General features: G+C 47.4%; 1 protein-coding gene across 2 annotated transcripts in view; it reads right to left on the bottom strand.

Annotated features, from left to right (window-relative positions):
* Window positions 1-8801: 8801 nt before the first annotated feature.
* LOC144480569 (sorting nexin-27-like) overlaps window positions 8802-17606 on the bottom strand; it is a 125176-nt gene continuing 116371 nt past the window's right edge. Inside the window, exons 10-13 of one of the 2 annotated variants that reach the window (XM_078200166.1) lie at window positions 16324-16452; window positions 14339-14398; window positions 11531-11581; window positions 8802-10724 (exon numbers count right to left, since the gene is read on the bottom strand). In XM_078200166.1, the coding sequence (XP_078056292.1) occupies window positions 10674-10724; window positions 11531-11581; window positions 14339-14398; window positions 16324-16452 (291 nt within the window). In that variant the 3' untranslated portion in view covers window positions 8802-10673. Of the gene's footprint in view, window positions 10725-11480; window positions 11582-14338; window positions 14399-16323; window positions 16453-17606 lie in introns of both variants that reach the window. The other variant, XM_078200167.1, reaches the window with a different exon arrangement.

The following is a 17606-nucleotide window of genomic DNA, read 5'->3' on the forward strand; positions in this document are numbered from 1 at the left end:
TAGGACTGAGTCAGCACGGCTTTGTCAAGGGGAGGTCACGTCTGACAAATCTGTTAGAGTTCTTTGAGGAGGTAACAAGGAAGTTAGATAAAGGAGAACCAGTGGACATGGTTTATTTAGATTTCCAGAAGACTTTTGACAAGGTTCCTCATAGGAGACTGTTAAATAAGTTAAGTGCCCATGGTGTTACAGGTAAGATCCTGGCGTGAATAGGGGATTGGCTGAGTGGCAGAAGGCAGATAGCGGGGATAAAGGGGTCTTTTTCAGGATGGCAGCCGGTGACTAGTGGTGTGTCTCAGGGGTCGGTGCTGGGACCACAACTCTACACAATATACATTAACAATTTGGAGGAAGGAACTGTTGCTAAGTTTGCAGATGATACAAAGATATGTAGAGGGTCAGGTAGTATTGAGGAAGCAGAGGGGCTGCAGAAGGACTTGGACATGTTAGGAGAGTGGGCAAAGAAGTGGCAGATGGAATACAATGTGGAAAAGTGTGAGGTTATGCACTTTGGAAGGAGGAATGGAGGCATAGACTTTCTTCTAAATGGGAAATGCTTAGGAAATCGGAGACACAAAGGGACTTGGGAGTCATTGTTCAAGATTCTCTTTAGGTTAAAATATAGGTTCAGTCGGCAGTTAGGAAGGCAAATGCAATGTTAGCATTCATGTTGAGAGGGCTAGAATACAAGAGCAGGGATGTACTTCTGAGGCTGTATAAGGCTCTGGTCAGACCTCATTTGGAGTATTGTGAGCAGTTTTGGGTTCCATATCTAAGGAAGGATGTGCTGGCCTTGGAAAGGGTCCAGAGGAGGTTCACAAGAATGATCCCTGGAATGAAGAGCTTGTCGTATGAGGAACGGTTGAGGACTCTGGGTCTGTACTCAGAGTTTAGAAGGATGAGGGGGAATCTTATTGAAACTTACAGGATACTGCAAGGCCTGGATAGAGTGGATGTGGAGAGGATGTAGGAAAAACTAGAACCAGAGGGCACAACCTCAGGCTAAAGGGACGATCCTTTAAAACAGAGATGAGGAGGAATTTCTTCAGCCAGAGAGTGGTGAACCTGTGGAACTCTTTGCCGCAGAAGGCTGTGGAGGCCAGGTCATTGAGTGTCTTTAAGACAGAGATAGATAGGTTCTTGATTAATAAGGGGATCAGGGGTTATGGGGAAAAGGCGGGAGAATGGGGATGAGAAAAATATCAGCCATGATTGAATGGCGGAGCAGACTCGAAGGGCCGAGTGGCCTAATTCTGCTCCTATGTCTTATGGAATGTCAACATTCCGGGACATAGAATCCCCAGGGGAGAGGGCATTGCATTATTAAGGAGTCAGTTACTGCAGTGAGGAGAGATGATATTTGGAGGGGGCATCGAATGTGGGTAGAGTTTAGGAATAAAAAGAGGCAGCCACATTGCTAGGTATTTATTATAGAGCCCCAGCGGGAAATTGAGGAGCAAATCTGTGTACAATTCACGGAGGTGTGTAAAAATAATAGCAATAAGGTAATTATATTAGGTGATTTCAACTTTCCCAACATTAACTGGGATCGACATAGTATTAAGGGCTTGGATGGAGTGGGTTTCACATTCGTTGTCTCAAATGTGCCTCTACAAGAAGTCAACTTACCCTCCAATCCAAGCAACAAGGCAAATAGAACAGTCATTATAACCTCATGTTCTGAACACTGAATGGGTAGGTGCATGAACAATTACCAAGCCTGTTCACAGAGAGAGATCAGTTCACCAAAATGGAGAAAAACAGAGAGCGGGAAGCAGATTAAAAACAAAACCCTTTGCGTCACGTACAAATCTCTATCACAAAAGCAATATTATTGAGCTGAAGCAGTTCAGGCCCAGTCACTGGCAGTGTTTGAAATAACAAATTATTAAGCTTCCCAATTGACAGATTGGAAACATATTACCTGAGGGAAAGAGGGATCTCTGTCTGTCTACATAAAAAGAATGAAATTAGCTGCTGCCACAGCCTCCCCTCATTTACATTTAACTTGTGTATTCAATGCTGCAACCAGCCAGGATATGGAAATCAATGCAGAAAAACAAGCTTAGCTACAGTAGAAAGTCTACATCACTGGAGCGAATGGAAAGGTGTGCGGTAGAATTGTTAAAATCAGAGTTCTGTTGGTCCTTTCTTCACAGAAGAGGCCCTTCGGCCCATTGAGTGTACCAACACGAGAAACACCTGACCTACCTAATCCCATTTACCAGCACTTGGGCAAAAATGGTAAACGCCTTGAATGTTATGATGTGTCAAGTTCTCATCCATGTACTTTGTAAATGATGCGAGGCATCCCGCCTCTACCACCCTCCCAGGCAGTGCATTCCAGACTGTTACCACCCTCTGGGTAAAAAGCTATCCCTCACAACACCCCTCCCCCCCAAACCTCCTGCCCCCTTACCTTGAACTTGTGTCCCCTCGTGACTGACCCTTCAACAGCTGCTACCTATCCACCCTGCTCTTCTGCAGATTTCCCCACAAGTAGCTGTTCACAGTCTACCTTGGCCAGATCCTGCCTTATTTTAAAATCCGCTCTCCCCCAATCCAAAACTTTTTTTTGCTACTTGTCTAGTTCTTTGTCCATAACAAGCTTAAATTGTACCATGTTGTGATCGCTATTACCGAAATGCTCCCCCACCACCTGTCTGGCTTCATTCCCCAGAACAGGTCCAGTTACAGCTCCTTCCCTTGTTGGACCCTCTATATATTGGCCTACAATGTTCACGGGGACACATTTCAAGAAACCCACTCCATCCAAGCCCTTAACACGATGTCAATCCCAGTTAATGTTGGGAAAGTTGAAATCACTGAATGTAATGACCTTATTGCTATTGTTTTTACACACCTCCATGAATTGTACACAGATTTGCTCCTCAATTTCCCGCTGACTATCTGGGGGTCTATAATAAACACCTAGAATGTGGCTGCCTCTTTTTATTCCTAAACTCTACCCACATTCGCTGCCCCCCCCCCCCCTCCCTCCCTCCAAATATCATCTCTCCTCACTGCAGTAACAGACTCCTTAACCAATAATGCAATGCCCCCTTCCCTGACTCGCCTGGAGATTCTATGTCCCGGAATATTGAGCTGCTAATCCTGCCCCTGCTTCCAACCACATCTCTGTGACGGCTATTTCCACGTCAATCCTTGCCCTTAACTCGTCTGTAATGCTCCTGGAATTAAAGCAAAGGCCATCCAGCCTTGCCTTACTCCCCTGGAATTTAAACACCTGTACTTCTTCGTGCAGTGTTTTTTCCCAATCTAATTGTTTTTCATAAGCGTCAGTAGGCTGGGGTTTTACAACCTGTTATTACTGCTTCTCACTTGGGGAAGATTACAAACAGCTGCACAGAGCCTGCTATCTCCACACTGGATAGTTATCAGTGCGGTGATCCGCCAGTGCTTCCCACGTCAGACACGGTAAAGAAAGGATGCAAAGTTTTCAAAGTCAGTTCTAAGCTGCCAAATACCCCAAGTGCAAACGGCAGAGACTCAACCCACTTTTTAAAAAAAAGATAAATTATAATTTTAAATAACTTTTATCCGGGAGGGAGGATTAAATGGTCTGTCTGGCCACATTAGACGACCAGACACCAAGGACTAGATTTACACAATTGCACAAAAATGCATAAACTAATCGGTGCTGGAGTGCTGCAAAGTCTTCTTTTCGTTGTTAGTGACTAGAATAAGCAATCGCTGCTCCACTTTAAATGAAGTCACTGCAGGAGGAAAACCTGCCCCCAAGGGGTTTGTAACTGGATGAAGTCACTGAGGCCAAAATAATGAGATTCAAAACATCAGCATCTAAGGCAAGAGTATAGTTTTTTAAAAAGTTTATTTATTAGTCACAAGTAGGCTTACGTTAACACTGCAATGAAGTTACTGTGAAATTCCCCTAGTCGCCACACTTGGGCACCTGTTCGGGTCAATGCACCTAACCAGCACGTCTTTCGGACTGTGGGAGGAAATCGGAGCACCCGGAGGAAACCCACGCAGACACGGGGAGAATGTGCAGACTCCACACAGACAGTGACCCAAGCCGGGAATCAAACCCGGGTCCCTTGGCGCTGTGAGGCAGCAGTGCTAACCACTGTGCCACCTCCAACATTAGAGCCAACATTTTGAGTCTGGATGATTCTTCATCAGAGCCCGGGGATCATAGAATCCCTGCAGTACAGGAGGCCATTCGGCCCATTGAGCCTGCACCGACTCTGAGAGAGCATCTTACCCAGGCTCTCTCCGCTACCCCATCCCTGTAACCCCGCACATTCACCACAGCCAATCCATCTAACCTGCACATCTTAGGACACTAAGGGGCAATTTAGCATGGCCAAGCCATCGAACCTGCACATCTTTGGAATGTGGGAGGAAACCGGAGCACACCCATGGGGAGAATGTGCAAACTCCACACAGACAGTCACCCGAGGCTGGAATTAAACCTGGGTCCCTGGCGCTGTGAGGCAGCAGTGCGAACCACTGTGCGGCCATTTATCCGTGAAATGAAGTTATTTTTGTTAAATGTGCATCAGAAAACTAGCCACGGAGCTGGATAAATTAAAATGCAGCAAGGGATTAAAAGTTCAAACAGTGGGAGAGAATTTGCAGCACACGGCCAACTAATTCATCACGATTTAAGCTTCGGTGGTTAGAGACAAAGTTCTAATTAATTGGACGGTGTAAATTGACCAAAATGCCTAGACTATAAATAATTGTTACTCTTGACAGCCAGCTGTTTCTAATCTGTTCTGCGGGGTAAAAGGTTAGATTGGACAGGTATAGAACTCTAGATGTGCCCAGTTATTCAGATATATATATATATATATGGTGAGAGGGTTGTAGATGTTCATTGTCTCTGGCTAAGTGGGAGCAGATTGCAGCACAGAAACAGGCCATTCGGCCCAACAATTCTATCCCAGTGTTTATACCCCTCTGTACTTCATCTCATCAGTATACCGAACACCATTAATGAGACAGGTAATTGTCTACATCACACTCAGAATAACCTCCACAAGATGAGCACGAGTTTAGCTACAGCTGGACTGAGCAGCACATGATGTTTGCAGCCATCAGACCAGAGCTAACATCCCAGTCTCATTCTTTGCCTGAATTCTAGGAGTGGCAATAAAGTATTTTTATGAGTGTCACAAGTAGGTTTACATTAACACTGCAATGAAGTTACTGTGAAAATCCCCTAGTCGCCACACTCCGGCGCCTGTTCAGGTACACTGAGGGAGAATTTACGACGGCCAATCCGCCTAACCACCATGTTTTTCGGACTGTGGGAGGAAACCGGAGCACCCGGAGGAAACCCACACAGACATGGGGAGAATGTGCAGACTCCGCACAGTGACCCGAGCCGGGAATCGAACCCAGGTCCCTGGCGCTGTGAGGCGGCAGTGCTAACCGCTGTGCCGCCACCGGCCATTCAGATCCGACTCCACCAGTCAATAAGCCCGTAGCTGGTCTCATGACGACTTTAATTCCACTTTTTGGCCTCTGCTGTCTCGCTGATCAAAAACTCAGCCTTGAAAAATCCACTACCCCAACCTCCAGTTTCTGAGGGAAGCGAATTCCAAAGACTTGTGCACTTGCAATGCCGAGGCAGATAGGGCTAAGTGCTGGAAAGTGGGATTAGAATAGTCAGGTGGTTTGTCTTTGACCAGTACAGACCTTGGGCCGAAGGGCCTTTTTCTGTGCTCTATGAGCCAGAGAGAAAATAGTTCATCGCCATCTTAAAAGGGAAACTCATTTTAAGTGGTTAGCACAACTGCCTCACAGCAGCAGGGACCTGGGTTTGATTCCAGCTTTGGGTCACTGTGTGTGTGGAGTCTGCACATTCTCCCCGTGTCTGCGTGGGTTTCCTCCGGGTGCTCCGGTTTCCTCCCACACTCCAAAGATGTGCGGGTTAGGTTCATTGGCTATGCCAAATTGTCCCTTAGTGCCAGGGGGATTAGCAGGGTAAATATGTAGGGTTACAGGGATCGGGCCTGGGTTGGATTGTGGTCAGTGCAGACTCGATGGGCCAAATGGCCTCCTTCTGCACTGAAGATTCTATGAAACTGTGCCTAGTTAAAATTCCCCCGCAGGAGGAGACATCCTCTCAACATCTATCCAATCAGCCATCTCAGAGTCTTATATGTCTCAATAAGATCACCTCTCATTCTAAACTCCAATGAGTACGGATGGGCCCAATCAGCTCAACCTCTCCTCCAGAGACAGCACCTTCAACCCAGAAATCAGCTGAATGAATCCTCCCTGAACTGCTTCCAAAGCAAGCAGAACCCTCTGGACAGAGGCTAGAACCACATAGCACTCCAGAGGCGGCCTCACTATTATTATACTCCATTCACCTTGCAAGGAAGGCCAAATGAAAAGAAACAGGGTTGAGAGTATCCTGGAAAGATGAGATGAACGGGGATTAATTCACCCGAATTATCCAATCCAATTTACAAATCAGAATTCTGTGCTGTCTTGATGGGAGGAGGTTGAAGCTCAATGTGCCCAATTGAACTTTCCTCCTCCTCAATTTTTGTCTCGAGATGCAGCCTTCCAGCTCACAGCATTCCTTTAACTGGCCAAGGCATGTTCCCTTTGCAACCACTGAGGGGGTGGGAGGGCCCAGATCTCTAAAGTTCCCATCATCTTGCACCACCACGCTAAGAGCTGTTAAACGGTTTGCCAATGGATGGGACGGTTGGTGCATTGGAATGTTAGAGACTATTTCAGCTCAGTTGCAGCAAATAGTTTCACCTCCACAAAGATGTGTGCGCATGGGATCAGAAAGACACAGCATGGCTGTGACTGGGATATGAAACATTTATTAGTGTCACAAGTAGGTTTACATTAACACTGCAAAGAAGTTACTGCGAAAATCCCCTAGTTGCCACATTCCGGCCCCTGTTCGGGTACACCAAGAGAGAATTTAACACAGCTAATGCACCTAACCAGCACGTCTTTCGGACTGTGGGAGGAAACCGGAGCACGGTTAAGATTCCATGCAGACTCCGCAGTGACCCAAGCTGGGAATCGAATCTGGGTCCCTGGCACTGAGGTAGCCGTGCTAACCACTGTGCCATCCTTGACAGTAATGCCCCAAACCATCCTGGTATTCAGACATTACCTGTGACAAGTATCTTTCTCAAAAACGATGAGTTAGCTCTCTGCCCTAATACGTAACGGAGCCTTGACGATGTGTTAATAACCAGAAGTGTTTCTCAGGATCTGCATAGCGGGGATTAGAAATTGCTTCACTCAAACCATCAGCCAGAAATCAAGGGAATTCCTTTTGGTCGAGAAGTGATCAGGGAAAGTGGTAGAAATGTGCACATTTTCATTTATTTAGAAGAATTAATGTTACATCAGACATTACATTGCCGCAAATAACAGAAACTCCTCCCCCAGGCTGCCCACTGACCAAAATGAGAAATGGCAGTGATTAGAACATGGACACTGGGAATGGAATGGACACAGTCCAAAGTTACAACGCACTAAGAGACGAGCGCACCCTTTATACTGACCAGGAGCTGATGAAGATTCGCGATTTCAGACACTCCTGCGAATACTGTAGTCCAATCCCTCCCTGAGCCCATAGACATTGGTGCAAGCTGCTAAATGATCCCAAAACAGACTGATGATTAAAAGCCCGAAGAACATTGACAATTTACCATCTTCAAGCTCGATGCCGTTTAGTATTCGCTGAGCATCTGACCCACAGTCAGCTTGATGCTCCAACCCCAAACAACTGGATGATGCTCATTTAGAGAGCCAGTGTAGACACAATGGGCCGAATGGTCTCCTTCTGCGCTCTAACAATTCGGATAGATCGGAAATAAAGTGTAGAGTTGACATATTAACCTCTTTCTTTAGCTCCTGGTACCTCCCCACTTGCTGGTCTAATTCCAAGGGGCGGCAATGGCCTAGTGGTGTTAATATTCAACTATTAATCCAGAAACTCAGCTGATGTTCTGGGGACCCGGGTTCGAATCCCGCCACAGCGGATGGTGGAATTTGAATTCAATAAAAAATATCTGGAATTAAGAATCTACTGATGACCATGAAACCATTGTCGATTGTCGGAAAAACCCATCTGGTTCACTAATGTCCTTTAGGGAAGGAAATCTGGTGTACATGTGACTCTGGACAGCAATGTGGTTGACTCTCAACTGCCCTCTGAACAAGGGCAACTGGGGATGGGTAATAAATGCTGGCCAGCCAGCAATGCCATGTCCCACAAATGAATTTTTCAAAACCCACCCTGTCCAATGGAGATCATCTTGCAATGCTAGGCTTAAGACAACTCAAAGTAATCCCAGCCTAACCCTCAAGGCTTCTCATCAGTCGAGCTCTCCCTGACCCAGTGGCCCCATCAACACGGCTGCCATTGAGAAGCTGCTCGATCTCAAACTCTCATTGCTGAGTATTGTAGAGGTAACGAGGCCTCGGAAACGGTCCCAGCCCTCGACCCTTCCCTCGCTCTTTCCCATTCGGTTGGGAATGAGCCTCTTTTTGGAAGGGACACCCCCAGTTTACTAGATTTTCAACATGAAACAAGAATAATTTTTCTTTGCAAGATCTGAAGGAGAAAGCCTCCCCCTCCAGGCTCCTGCACTTTGCCTCCAAGAACCTCACAGAAGGAGGTACGATGCAGGAAGGCCCTTCAACCCATCGTGTGTGTGCTGGGATCCCCATTGAATATTATGGCTCATAGATGCGATCTTATTGAACCCCAATCCCCCCCATTTCTGAGGGGACAACAGAAGTAAAAGGACTCAATGACAATGACAGCCATTTTACACAAACCAGTCGCCACCTTTAATTATGTATCTATAAATAATTACATTGCAGCTTTAACACTGATGCTTTCAAGAAATTACATGGTAATTTTGAGAAGACTAGGATTTCTTTTTACAAAAACAATTGCTTCCCCTCCACAGTCAGCCTCTGTTAAGTAGTGTGTCCTCCTTTTGCCTCTATGTAGGCTACACTGAACGCAATACAAATATGCAGTCTCCCGGTTACCTGGGAAAGGACTTTCAGATCCTAGTGCAACATGTCTGGCGTCAGACCTCGTTACGAGCCCCGCGCTCAGAAAGCTCACTTTCAAACTGACCCCCTCAAATCCTCAAACGTTGTGAGGCTGCCCCGGTGCAAAGGGGATAAAAGCGGAGTTAAAGTCACACCTTCCGTCTCTCCTCTCTTACACTGGCCTGGTTTGCATTCTCCAACCCACGCGCCCAGTTGGTGAACTTCGAGGAAGCCTCAAACACAGAAAAAGGTAGCCAGGGGACTGGTTTAAAAACTACCCCGAAAGGCTTCTCGCACGCTATGATTTCAGCTAAATCCCCTGCTTCCTAAAGTACAAGATGAACTTTGCGTGGATCAACAACATTGCCAGCGAGGAAGACAAACCCCACGACACCCACCATTGACGACTGGTGACTAAGCTATGACAGAGAATAGCTGTGTTATTAAGCAGTAAGTCACAAGTCGTGTAGCTGCTTATTTCAGAAACAGTGCACAACGTAAAGGGCATTGGAAATATTTTCCTAAGTAGTGTATATAGACCATTTTAACAGTCCAAGTGACTGGTCTGGACCAGTCCCCAGAGAACAGGGAAAAAGAAAAATATTGTGAACTAACTCAAGAGTTAATGACAAATCTGGCCACCTACTGAAGATTTTTCTGTGCCTCGTCAATTCATTTTACTGCCACAACACACACGGGTGTCAAAAGTGGATATTTCCTATGCAGCTTTGGAAAGATCGGTAGCATGGAGTTACTGGGTGGTATAATACTTACCCCCTCAGCTAAAAAAACAAACCCAAAAATGCCAGAGCCCCATATATTTCTAAATGTGAGTCCGTGCTGTCTGAACTGAGCACGATCACTCTCAATACAAAACATCTCTGCTAGTTTTCAATATCAAACAATGATAAGGGCTGTGTTTTGTAGGGTCCTTCCAGTCTCCTGTCCCCATTGTACATCCCGGAATTGCAATACTGCGCGTGCAGCATGCAGTGTTGGACTCGGTACTACCCTGCGGTCAGAACAAAGGGAGAACGTCCACTTGAATTTTCAGCTGTGGCTAAATTGTCAAAAATGAACTTGGATCCAAAAACGTGCTCTGTGCAATATCCCGTCTGCTTGGAGACCGCAACTCCCCAAGTAACGAGCAGGGATCTCGACTCCTGTTAATACTCTGCAATTAGCTACGAGTGTGCACTGTCTGTCTAGTGCTCGCTCCCCCCCCCCCCTCCGCCCTTCACCCACTGGCCCCAGGCTGACAATCCAGCACGGGCAGGCTCCAGCCTCCTGCTCTCTGTCAGCCACAAGCTACGGCGGTTCCTTCTCCTGGTCAGGAAGATTCTGTCCCAGCATCCTGCACTGTCCAATAAACATGTCACTCCTTGGTCACTCACAGAGGCGGCTACGAGTGGAAACATTACAACAGTGAAAGATGTGATGAAATGAGGAATGGGCTAATCAAAGAACCGTTTGATGTCACAGCTACATTGAGGAAAAGTTTGGGCTGCTCCGTGCCTCTTCCATCCCCCCAATGTCAGAGGTCCAATTGCTTCAGTTTTCATGCTTAAGGTGCTGAGATGCTACAGAGAATGAGGTCTCCCCTCGGTTCAGGGAGCCTCGAGGGTCTCCCCTCAGGACAGGGAGCCTCGAGGGCCTCTGGCTGCTGCTGCATGAAAAATATTCTGCAAGAAGAGTTAAAAAAAAAACAAAGGAGAATTCATATTAATGGGGTGAATCAGGAACTCCGATGCCCAGCATCACGGCGTTTGATTCTCTGCAGAATCATTCAAGAATCAAAAACTCGCGCAGCACAACTCAAAACAAACGAGATCTTAAAGTCAACACTCAGCGACTCCTCCCCACACTCACCGCGGGAGATGCCAACTCATCGCGAGGGGCAGTTTGACGGGCAATGGGCAGCGAGGTGCCGTGCCCGACAGGGAAGTTCTATTAGGCAGTCGGAACGGTGAAGTCGTTTCACTGGAGGACATTACAAACAAAACTGGATGTTTCGGCAACCAATCCAAAAATCCGAACAACTCGAGGTCCCCACGTAACAGGAGGGAGATTGGATTTGGATTAGTTGGTGTGTTCAAATCTGGACTGAACCGGGCGTTTCATTGATTTCAAAGCCTTCGAGAAACTAAACGCAGACTTTAAACCCAATCTCCTAAACGGAGACGATTACCAGCTGAATAATTTCCAAATGGCTGACAGGAGCACAGAGAAACGTCCCCCCGTAGGGGACAGTGTGAGAAGACTTCACCCAGTGTGACCAGAATACTGATTAAATCAGTGTTAACGTTGGTGAGCGGTAGGGAGGAGTGACTGATCCAGTGACACCGAGGGTGATATTTGCTCTCCCGGAGAGCCTTAGACAAGTCTGTTAAGGGGGCAAATCTGTAACTGGACAACTCTGGGACACACGCCAGCCTCACCAGCGATATCAAAGCATTTGTACGCGTTCCTCCATTCCCCATGTCCGTACCATGTGGCTGGTGCTATTCCTATTGCCTTCTTCATTGCCAACTTCCTCCATCTGTGGGAAAGACAGAAAGAGGGTGAGAGGGAGAGCGGGGAGGCAGGAAGACAGAGTGAGAGGTTGAACGTCACATGTTGTTCAAAACCGTTGAAAAGGAAAAACCGACATCGTCAGAGATGGGGTAATTTTACAACTCAGTCTGTTTAGAATCAGTTTACAGATGATACTGAAAGCACTGTTGCTAAGTTTGCAGATGATACAAAGATATGTAGAGGGGCAGGTAGTATTGAGGAAGCAGCGGGGGCTGCAGAAGGACTTGGACAGGTTAGGAGAGTGGGCAAAGAAGTGGCAGATGGAATACAATGTGGAAAAGTGTGAGGTAATGCATTTTGGAAGGAGGAATGGAGGTATAGACTATTTTCTAAATGGGAAAATGCTTAGGAAATCAGAAACACAAAGGGACTTGGGAGTCATTGTTCAAGATTCTCTTTAGGTTAACGTGCAGGTTCAGTCGGCAGTTAGGAAAGCAAATGCAATGTTAGCATTCATGTTGAGAGGGCTAGAATACAAGAGCAGGGATGTACTTCTGAGGCTGTATAAAGCTCTGGTCAGACCCCATTTGGAGTATTGTGAGCAGTTTTGGGCCCCATAATCTAAGGAAGGATGTGCTGGCCTTGGAAAGGGTCCAGAGGAGGTTCACAAGAATGATACCTGGAATGAAGAGCTTGTCGTATGAGGAACGGTTGAGGACTCTGGGTCTGTACTCGTTGGAGTTTAGAAGGATGAGGGGGGATCTTATTGAAACTTACAGGATACTGCGAGGCCTGGGTAGAGTGGACGTGGAGAGGATGTTTCCACTAGTAGGAAAAACTAGAACCAGAGGGCACAACCTCAGGCTAAAGGGACGATCCTTTAAAACAGAGATGAGGAAGAATTTCTTCAGCCAGAGAGTGGTGAATCTGTGGAACTCTTTGCCGCAGAAGGCTGCGGAGGCCTCACTGAGTGTCTTTTTAAGACAGAGATAGATGCGTTCTTGATTAATAAAGGGATCAGGGGTTTATGGGGAAAAGGCAGGAGAATGGGGATGAGGAAAATATCAGCCATGATTGAATGGCAGAGCAGACTCGATGGGCCGAGTGGCCTAATTCTGCTCCTATGTCTTGGGGGGGGGTAGTGTTGGCTGGAGAGGGGAGGGTCTGCCCCGGGCATGCAGGAGGGGACGGGAAGTTGGTCCCCCGGGTGGGAGGGAGTTTAATGTCAGCAACGAGGAAGATTTTAACGAACAAATCAAACACCACCTGGACAGAACGAGCGGGGGATTTGCGTTTCTTGGTGGGAACAGGAATAATGAACGAGAGCAGAGTGGTGAAGGTGTAACATGGACTTTCCTAAAGGTGTTGTTAAGGTACCAGGTAACAGGCTGAGCGCAAAGTGTCAGTGCCAGCACGGGTACAAAACTGGCAAAGGGGCAGGAACGAACCTCCAGCTGCTGCAGGTAGGTTTATAGTTCTCTGTCCAGATCAGTACCGCAGACGCTGCTGCTTTTAATAACGCAACAATTTCAAATTGTACAGATGACAGGAAACTTGCTGCTAACAGTGAGGAAGACAGTCACAGATTTGAACAGGACACAAGTGGCTGGAAAAGGGAGGAACATGACAGAAAATTCAAAACGCAAAGTGTGATGTGATATATTCTGCAGAAGAGAATAAGGAGAGACGGTGCGGGGGGGCGGCGCTGTGTGTGTGGGTGGCGGGGGGGGTGGGGGGGGGGGGGGGAGGAGGGGAGAAGCTGTGTGTGTGTGTTGCTGGGAGATAAGAACAGAAACCTCCGGAGAGGTCTTTGTGTACAAATCATCGCAGGTGTGTCCGACAGGTTAACACTGCAGGTAATAAGGAGGCTGGAATCCTGGGCCTGGCAAACACAGACAGGGGACAGAAGCCAGGAAGTGTGTGTAAAACTCTAGCTGAACCGTGGCTGCAGTTGTGTGTCTGATTCTGGGCACCGCACTACAGGAAGGGCAGGATGGATTTGGAGACGGAATAGACTGGATCAGCTCCAGGTTTGGAGGATTACATTTCACTCACTAGACTGGAGGAACTGCGCTGGTTTAGAAGCGAGTAAAAACACGAGGAGTTGAGAGCAAATGAGGGGAAAATGTTTGCAGTAACTGAAGGGATGGAAAAATAGGGCCAGGGAGGGGAGAGGACGGGTCGAGGGGGGATTACAGAGGGTGCGGCAGAGATGGGGCGAAGTGGAGATAGGTTTGGTGGGAAGAGTCAGGCAGTATTTGGTAGGAGGGGTTGGAGAAAGGGAGGCAGACAGACAGACAGGCAGGACATCAATTGATGAACAGGTGACTGTTCCTTCTTAAAAAGTGCATCTAACTTTCCGGAGGAGTTTGTTAAGCTGCACTTGGTTATCACGCGGTCACTACAGATAGGATCAGGCAAAGAGATAGGCTTCTTTGTACTGGTGTCAAGTTAACATTGACAGAGAGAGATCGCCTCCTATAAAGTCCCATTACCCAGGGGTGGTTCAGTGGGACAAAGGAATGTCACTCAGTACAAAGAATATCAGACTCGCAGCCAAGGCAGAAACAATATTTACTCTAGACTTTGTCTCAGCCAGAATATCCAATCCCTCTGAGTGCAGATAAAGATCGTGGTTATACAGCTGTCTGCAGCCCGAGTGTCAATTGCTTTCCACAAGGCTGAGAAGTTTTCTTTGTGCGTTCTGACCACGTGACCAGAGAAGCCTCAGGGCAGAGGACATGCTGTTCAGACACACAGGTCCCCGCTGATCCCCCCTTACCTCTTTCCTCCATCTCAGCTCACACAGAACACGCTCAAAACATTCATGCATGTAGTTAAACTGCAAGAGAAAAGAAAACACAACGTCACGCGAACAGCCCGTCCCAAAGCACCCGAGAAGCAGCGACAGGTCTACGTAGTTAATTGTGCAAATGCTGCGCCCTCAACGGGCAGTGAAGGGGATACGTCCCAGGCCAGTCCCGAGCCACCCCTGGTAGCTGCCTGAGGTCCATTGAAGTGTAAGTGACTCCAATACCCCAACAGGTCAGCACCTGGGCTGCACGCCTGAGAACTCCCGCTGGTATGTGGGTCTTTTTTCGGCAGCACTGCGTCATCCTGCTGGAGTGTGGAGCACACCAGGACAGGGAAAACTAGTTAATAGCAACCATCAAAAAGGGAGACATAACAATATAGAAAATAGGAGCAGGAGGCCATTCGGCCCTTCGAGCCTGCTCTGCCATTCTTTATGATCATGGCTGATCATCCAACTCAGCAGCCGGATCCCGCCTTCGCTCCCATATCCTTCGATTCCCCTTCGCCCCAAGAGCTCGATCTAACTCCCTTCTTGGAAACGTACAATGTTTTGGCTCCAACTGCTCCCTGTGGTCATGGATTCCACAGGTTCACCACTCTACGACATCCTCCCCTCACTCTCCTAAACTCCAGCAAACATGACCCTAACTGACTCAATCTCTCCTCATACGTCAGTCCCGCCATCCCCAGAATCAGTCTGGCAAACCTCCCCTACACTAAGAGATAAGGAGACCAAAGCTGCACACAATATTGCAGGGTGTGCTCTGACCAAGGCCCTGTACAACTGCAGCAAGACATCCCTGCTCCTGTACTCAAATCCTCTCGTTATGAAGGCCAACATCCCATTTACCTTCTCCTGCTGCAACTGCATACTTACCTTTAGCAACTGGTGTACAAGGACACCCAGGTTTCATTGCACACTGCACTCTCTCAATTTATGGCCAGATAATCATCTGCCTTCCTGTTTTTGCTACCAAAGTGGATAACCTCACATTTATCCACATTATACTGCATCTGCCACTCACTCAGCCTGTCCAAATCACACTGAAGCATCTCTGCATCCTCCTCACAGCCCACCCAACTTTGTATCATCTGCAAATTTGGAGAAATTACATTTAGTTCCCTCATCTAAATCACAAACATATGTTCTGAATAGCTGGGTCTTAGCACCAATCCCTGCGGTACCCCACTAGCCTGCCACTTGGAACAAGACCCGTTTATTCCCGTCTGCCAACTAGTTTTCTATTCATCTCACCACACTATCCCTAATCCCATGCGCTTCAATTTTACATGCCTCTTATGTGGAAGCCCAAATAAACCACATCCACTGGCTCCCCCTCACCAACTCGAGTTACATCCTCGAAGAATTCCAGTAGATTTGTACGGCGTGGTTTCCTGTTTGTAAATCCATGCTGACTCTATCCAATGCGACAACTGTTTACCAACTGGAGATCACTTGAAAAAGGAGGAATTGTGCAGAGCCACAGAGAAACTAACTGTGCTGTGTAATTCTAAGCAATGACCTGGCATTTATATAATTCTACACTTCAGGATCTGCCAGTGATAATAACCTATAATTTTTTTTAGATGATGTCAGTCAAGGATAAATATTGGAAAGGACAAGGGGGGAAACTCGGCTGCTCCTCTGAAAATAGTGTCACGGGATCTTTAATGTATATCTGAGGGGGTAGACAGGTTTGACATCTCACCCAAAAAGCTGCACCTCAGACAGTGCAGCACTCCCTCAGTACTGCACCGGAGCCTCAGCCTAGATTGTGTCCGAGCCTCCAAATTGGGATTCGGACACATGATCTTCTTCAGTCACTGAGCCGTGATGGACCCCACGAGAACCATCCAATGAGGAAACGGCTCTGTGTGTCGCTAATGGCAACAGGGCTGGCTTATCCCATTGGTAGGGAGACCTGAAGAAACGCAAGACACCAAGTTACTCACGTAAGGAGTGAAGATTTTCACCCAGCGCGGTTTTTTCTCCCCGCGAATGTACTCGAAGCAGAACGCCATCCCCTCTTCATCAGTGTCCCACTGGTGCATCTCATCCCACTCAAACATGATCACCTGGTTCTTTTGTTTTTGGAGAGAAAAGACAACAACTGGAGCAACTTTGTCACACAATTTGAGAAAGGAGATTGGGGTAGCTCAGGAAGGATCCAAACCAACTCTTTACAACCCAAATACCGACTGCTTATCAGCGGAATGGCCGCTGGCACTCCCCGGTGACAGACAGCAGGAGGTTAAAGGTTGACCTAACGGAGGTTACTTAATGGATGGTGGGTTACAATAATGATGTGGAGATGCCGGCGTTGGACTGGGGTGGGCACGGTAAGCCTCACAACACTAGGTTAAACCTGGTGTTGTGAGACTTCTTACTGGGTTACAATAAGGCCAGTAATAAGCTGTTTCCCATAGTTAACGATCCCACGAAGCAGCACAAATTGAAGAATTGAAGAGGTTACTCGAAGAGAAGCCAAAAATCAAACAGGCTAATTGCACAGAGTGTGACTGGAATGCAGAATTCTGTACCACAAACCAGAGACCTCAAAATACTTTCAAAAATGTTACAGGGAGCAAAAAGATGGAATTCAGATTTAGCGGGGCTGGTGAGGAGAAGCATTTGTGCTGACATTATGGTGGTGAGGAAGGATTGATGCGATGCAGTTCCACGATAGTCAAGATCCGACCCATCCCCTGATGCTTTGGGAACACACAAACCAGTGAGATGCAACTCATATAGAAAGCAAATGCCAGTGTGTAGTGCCAGAGAGGCAGGTTCAGTGCCCAATGCACTAGCAATCCAGAGGGCCAGGCTAACATTCTGGGGACGCGGGTTCAAATCCCACCACAGCTGCTGGTGGAATTCAAATTCAATTCATAAATCCTGAATTGAAAGCTAGTCTCGGTAATAGTGACCGTGAAACCACTGCCGACTGCTGTAAAAACCCATCTGGTTCACCAATGGAAGGAAATCTGCCATCCTTACCCGGTCTGGCCTACATGTGGCTCCAGACCCACAGCAACGTGGTTGACTCTTAACTACCCTCTGAAACGGCCTAGCAAGCCTTTCACTTCAAGGGTAATGAGGGATGGGCAACAAATGCTGGTCTTGCCAGCGATGCCAACATCCTTTTAATGAATAGGATGCTGGCATTGCGGCATGGCAGCACAGTGGTTAGCACTGCTGCCTCACAGCGGTTAGCACTGCTGCCTCACAGCGGTTA

The sequence above is a fragment of the Mustelus asterias genome, chromosome 29 (assembly GCF_964213995.1).
Source record: "Mustelus asterias chromosome 29, sMusAst1.hap1.1, whole genome shotgun sequence".
Lineage (NCBI taxonomy): Eukaryota > Metazoa > Chordata > Chondrichthyes > Carcharhiniformes > Triakidae > Mustelus > Mustelus asterias.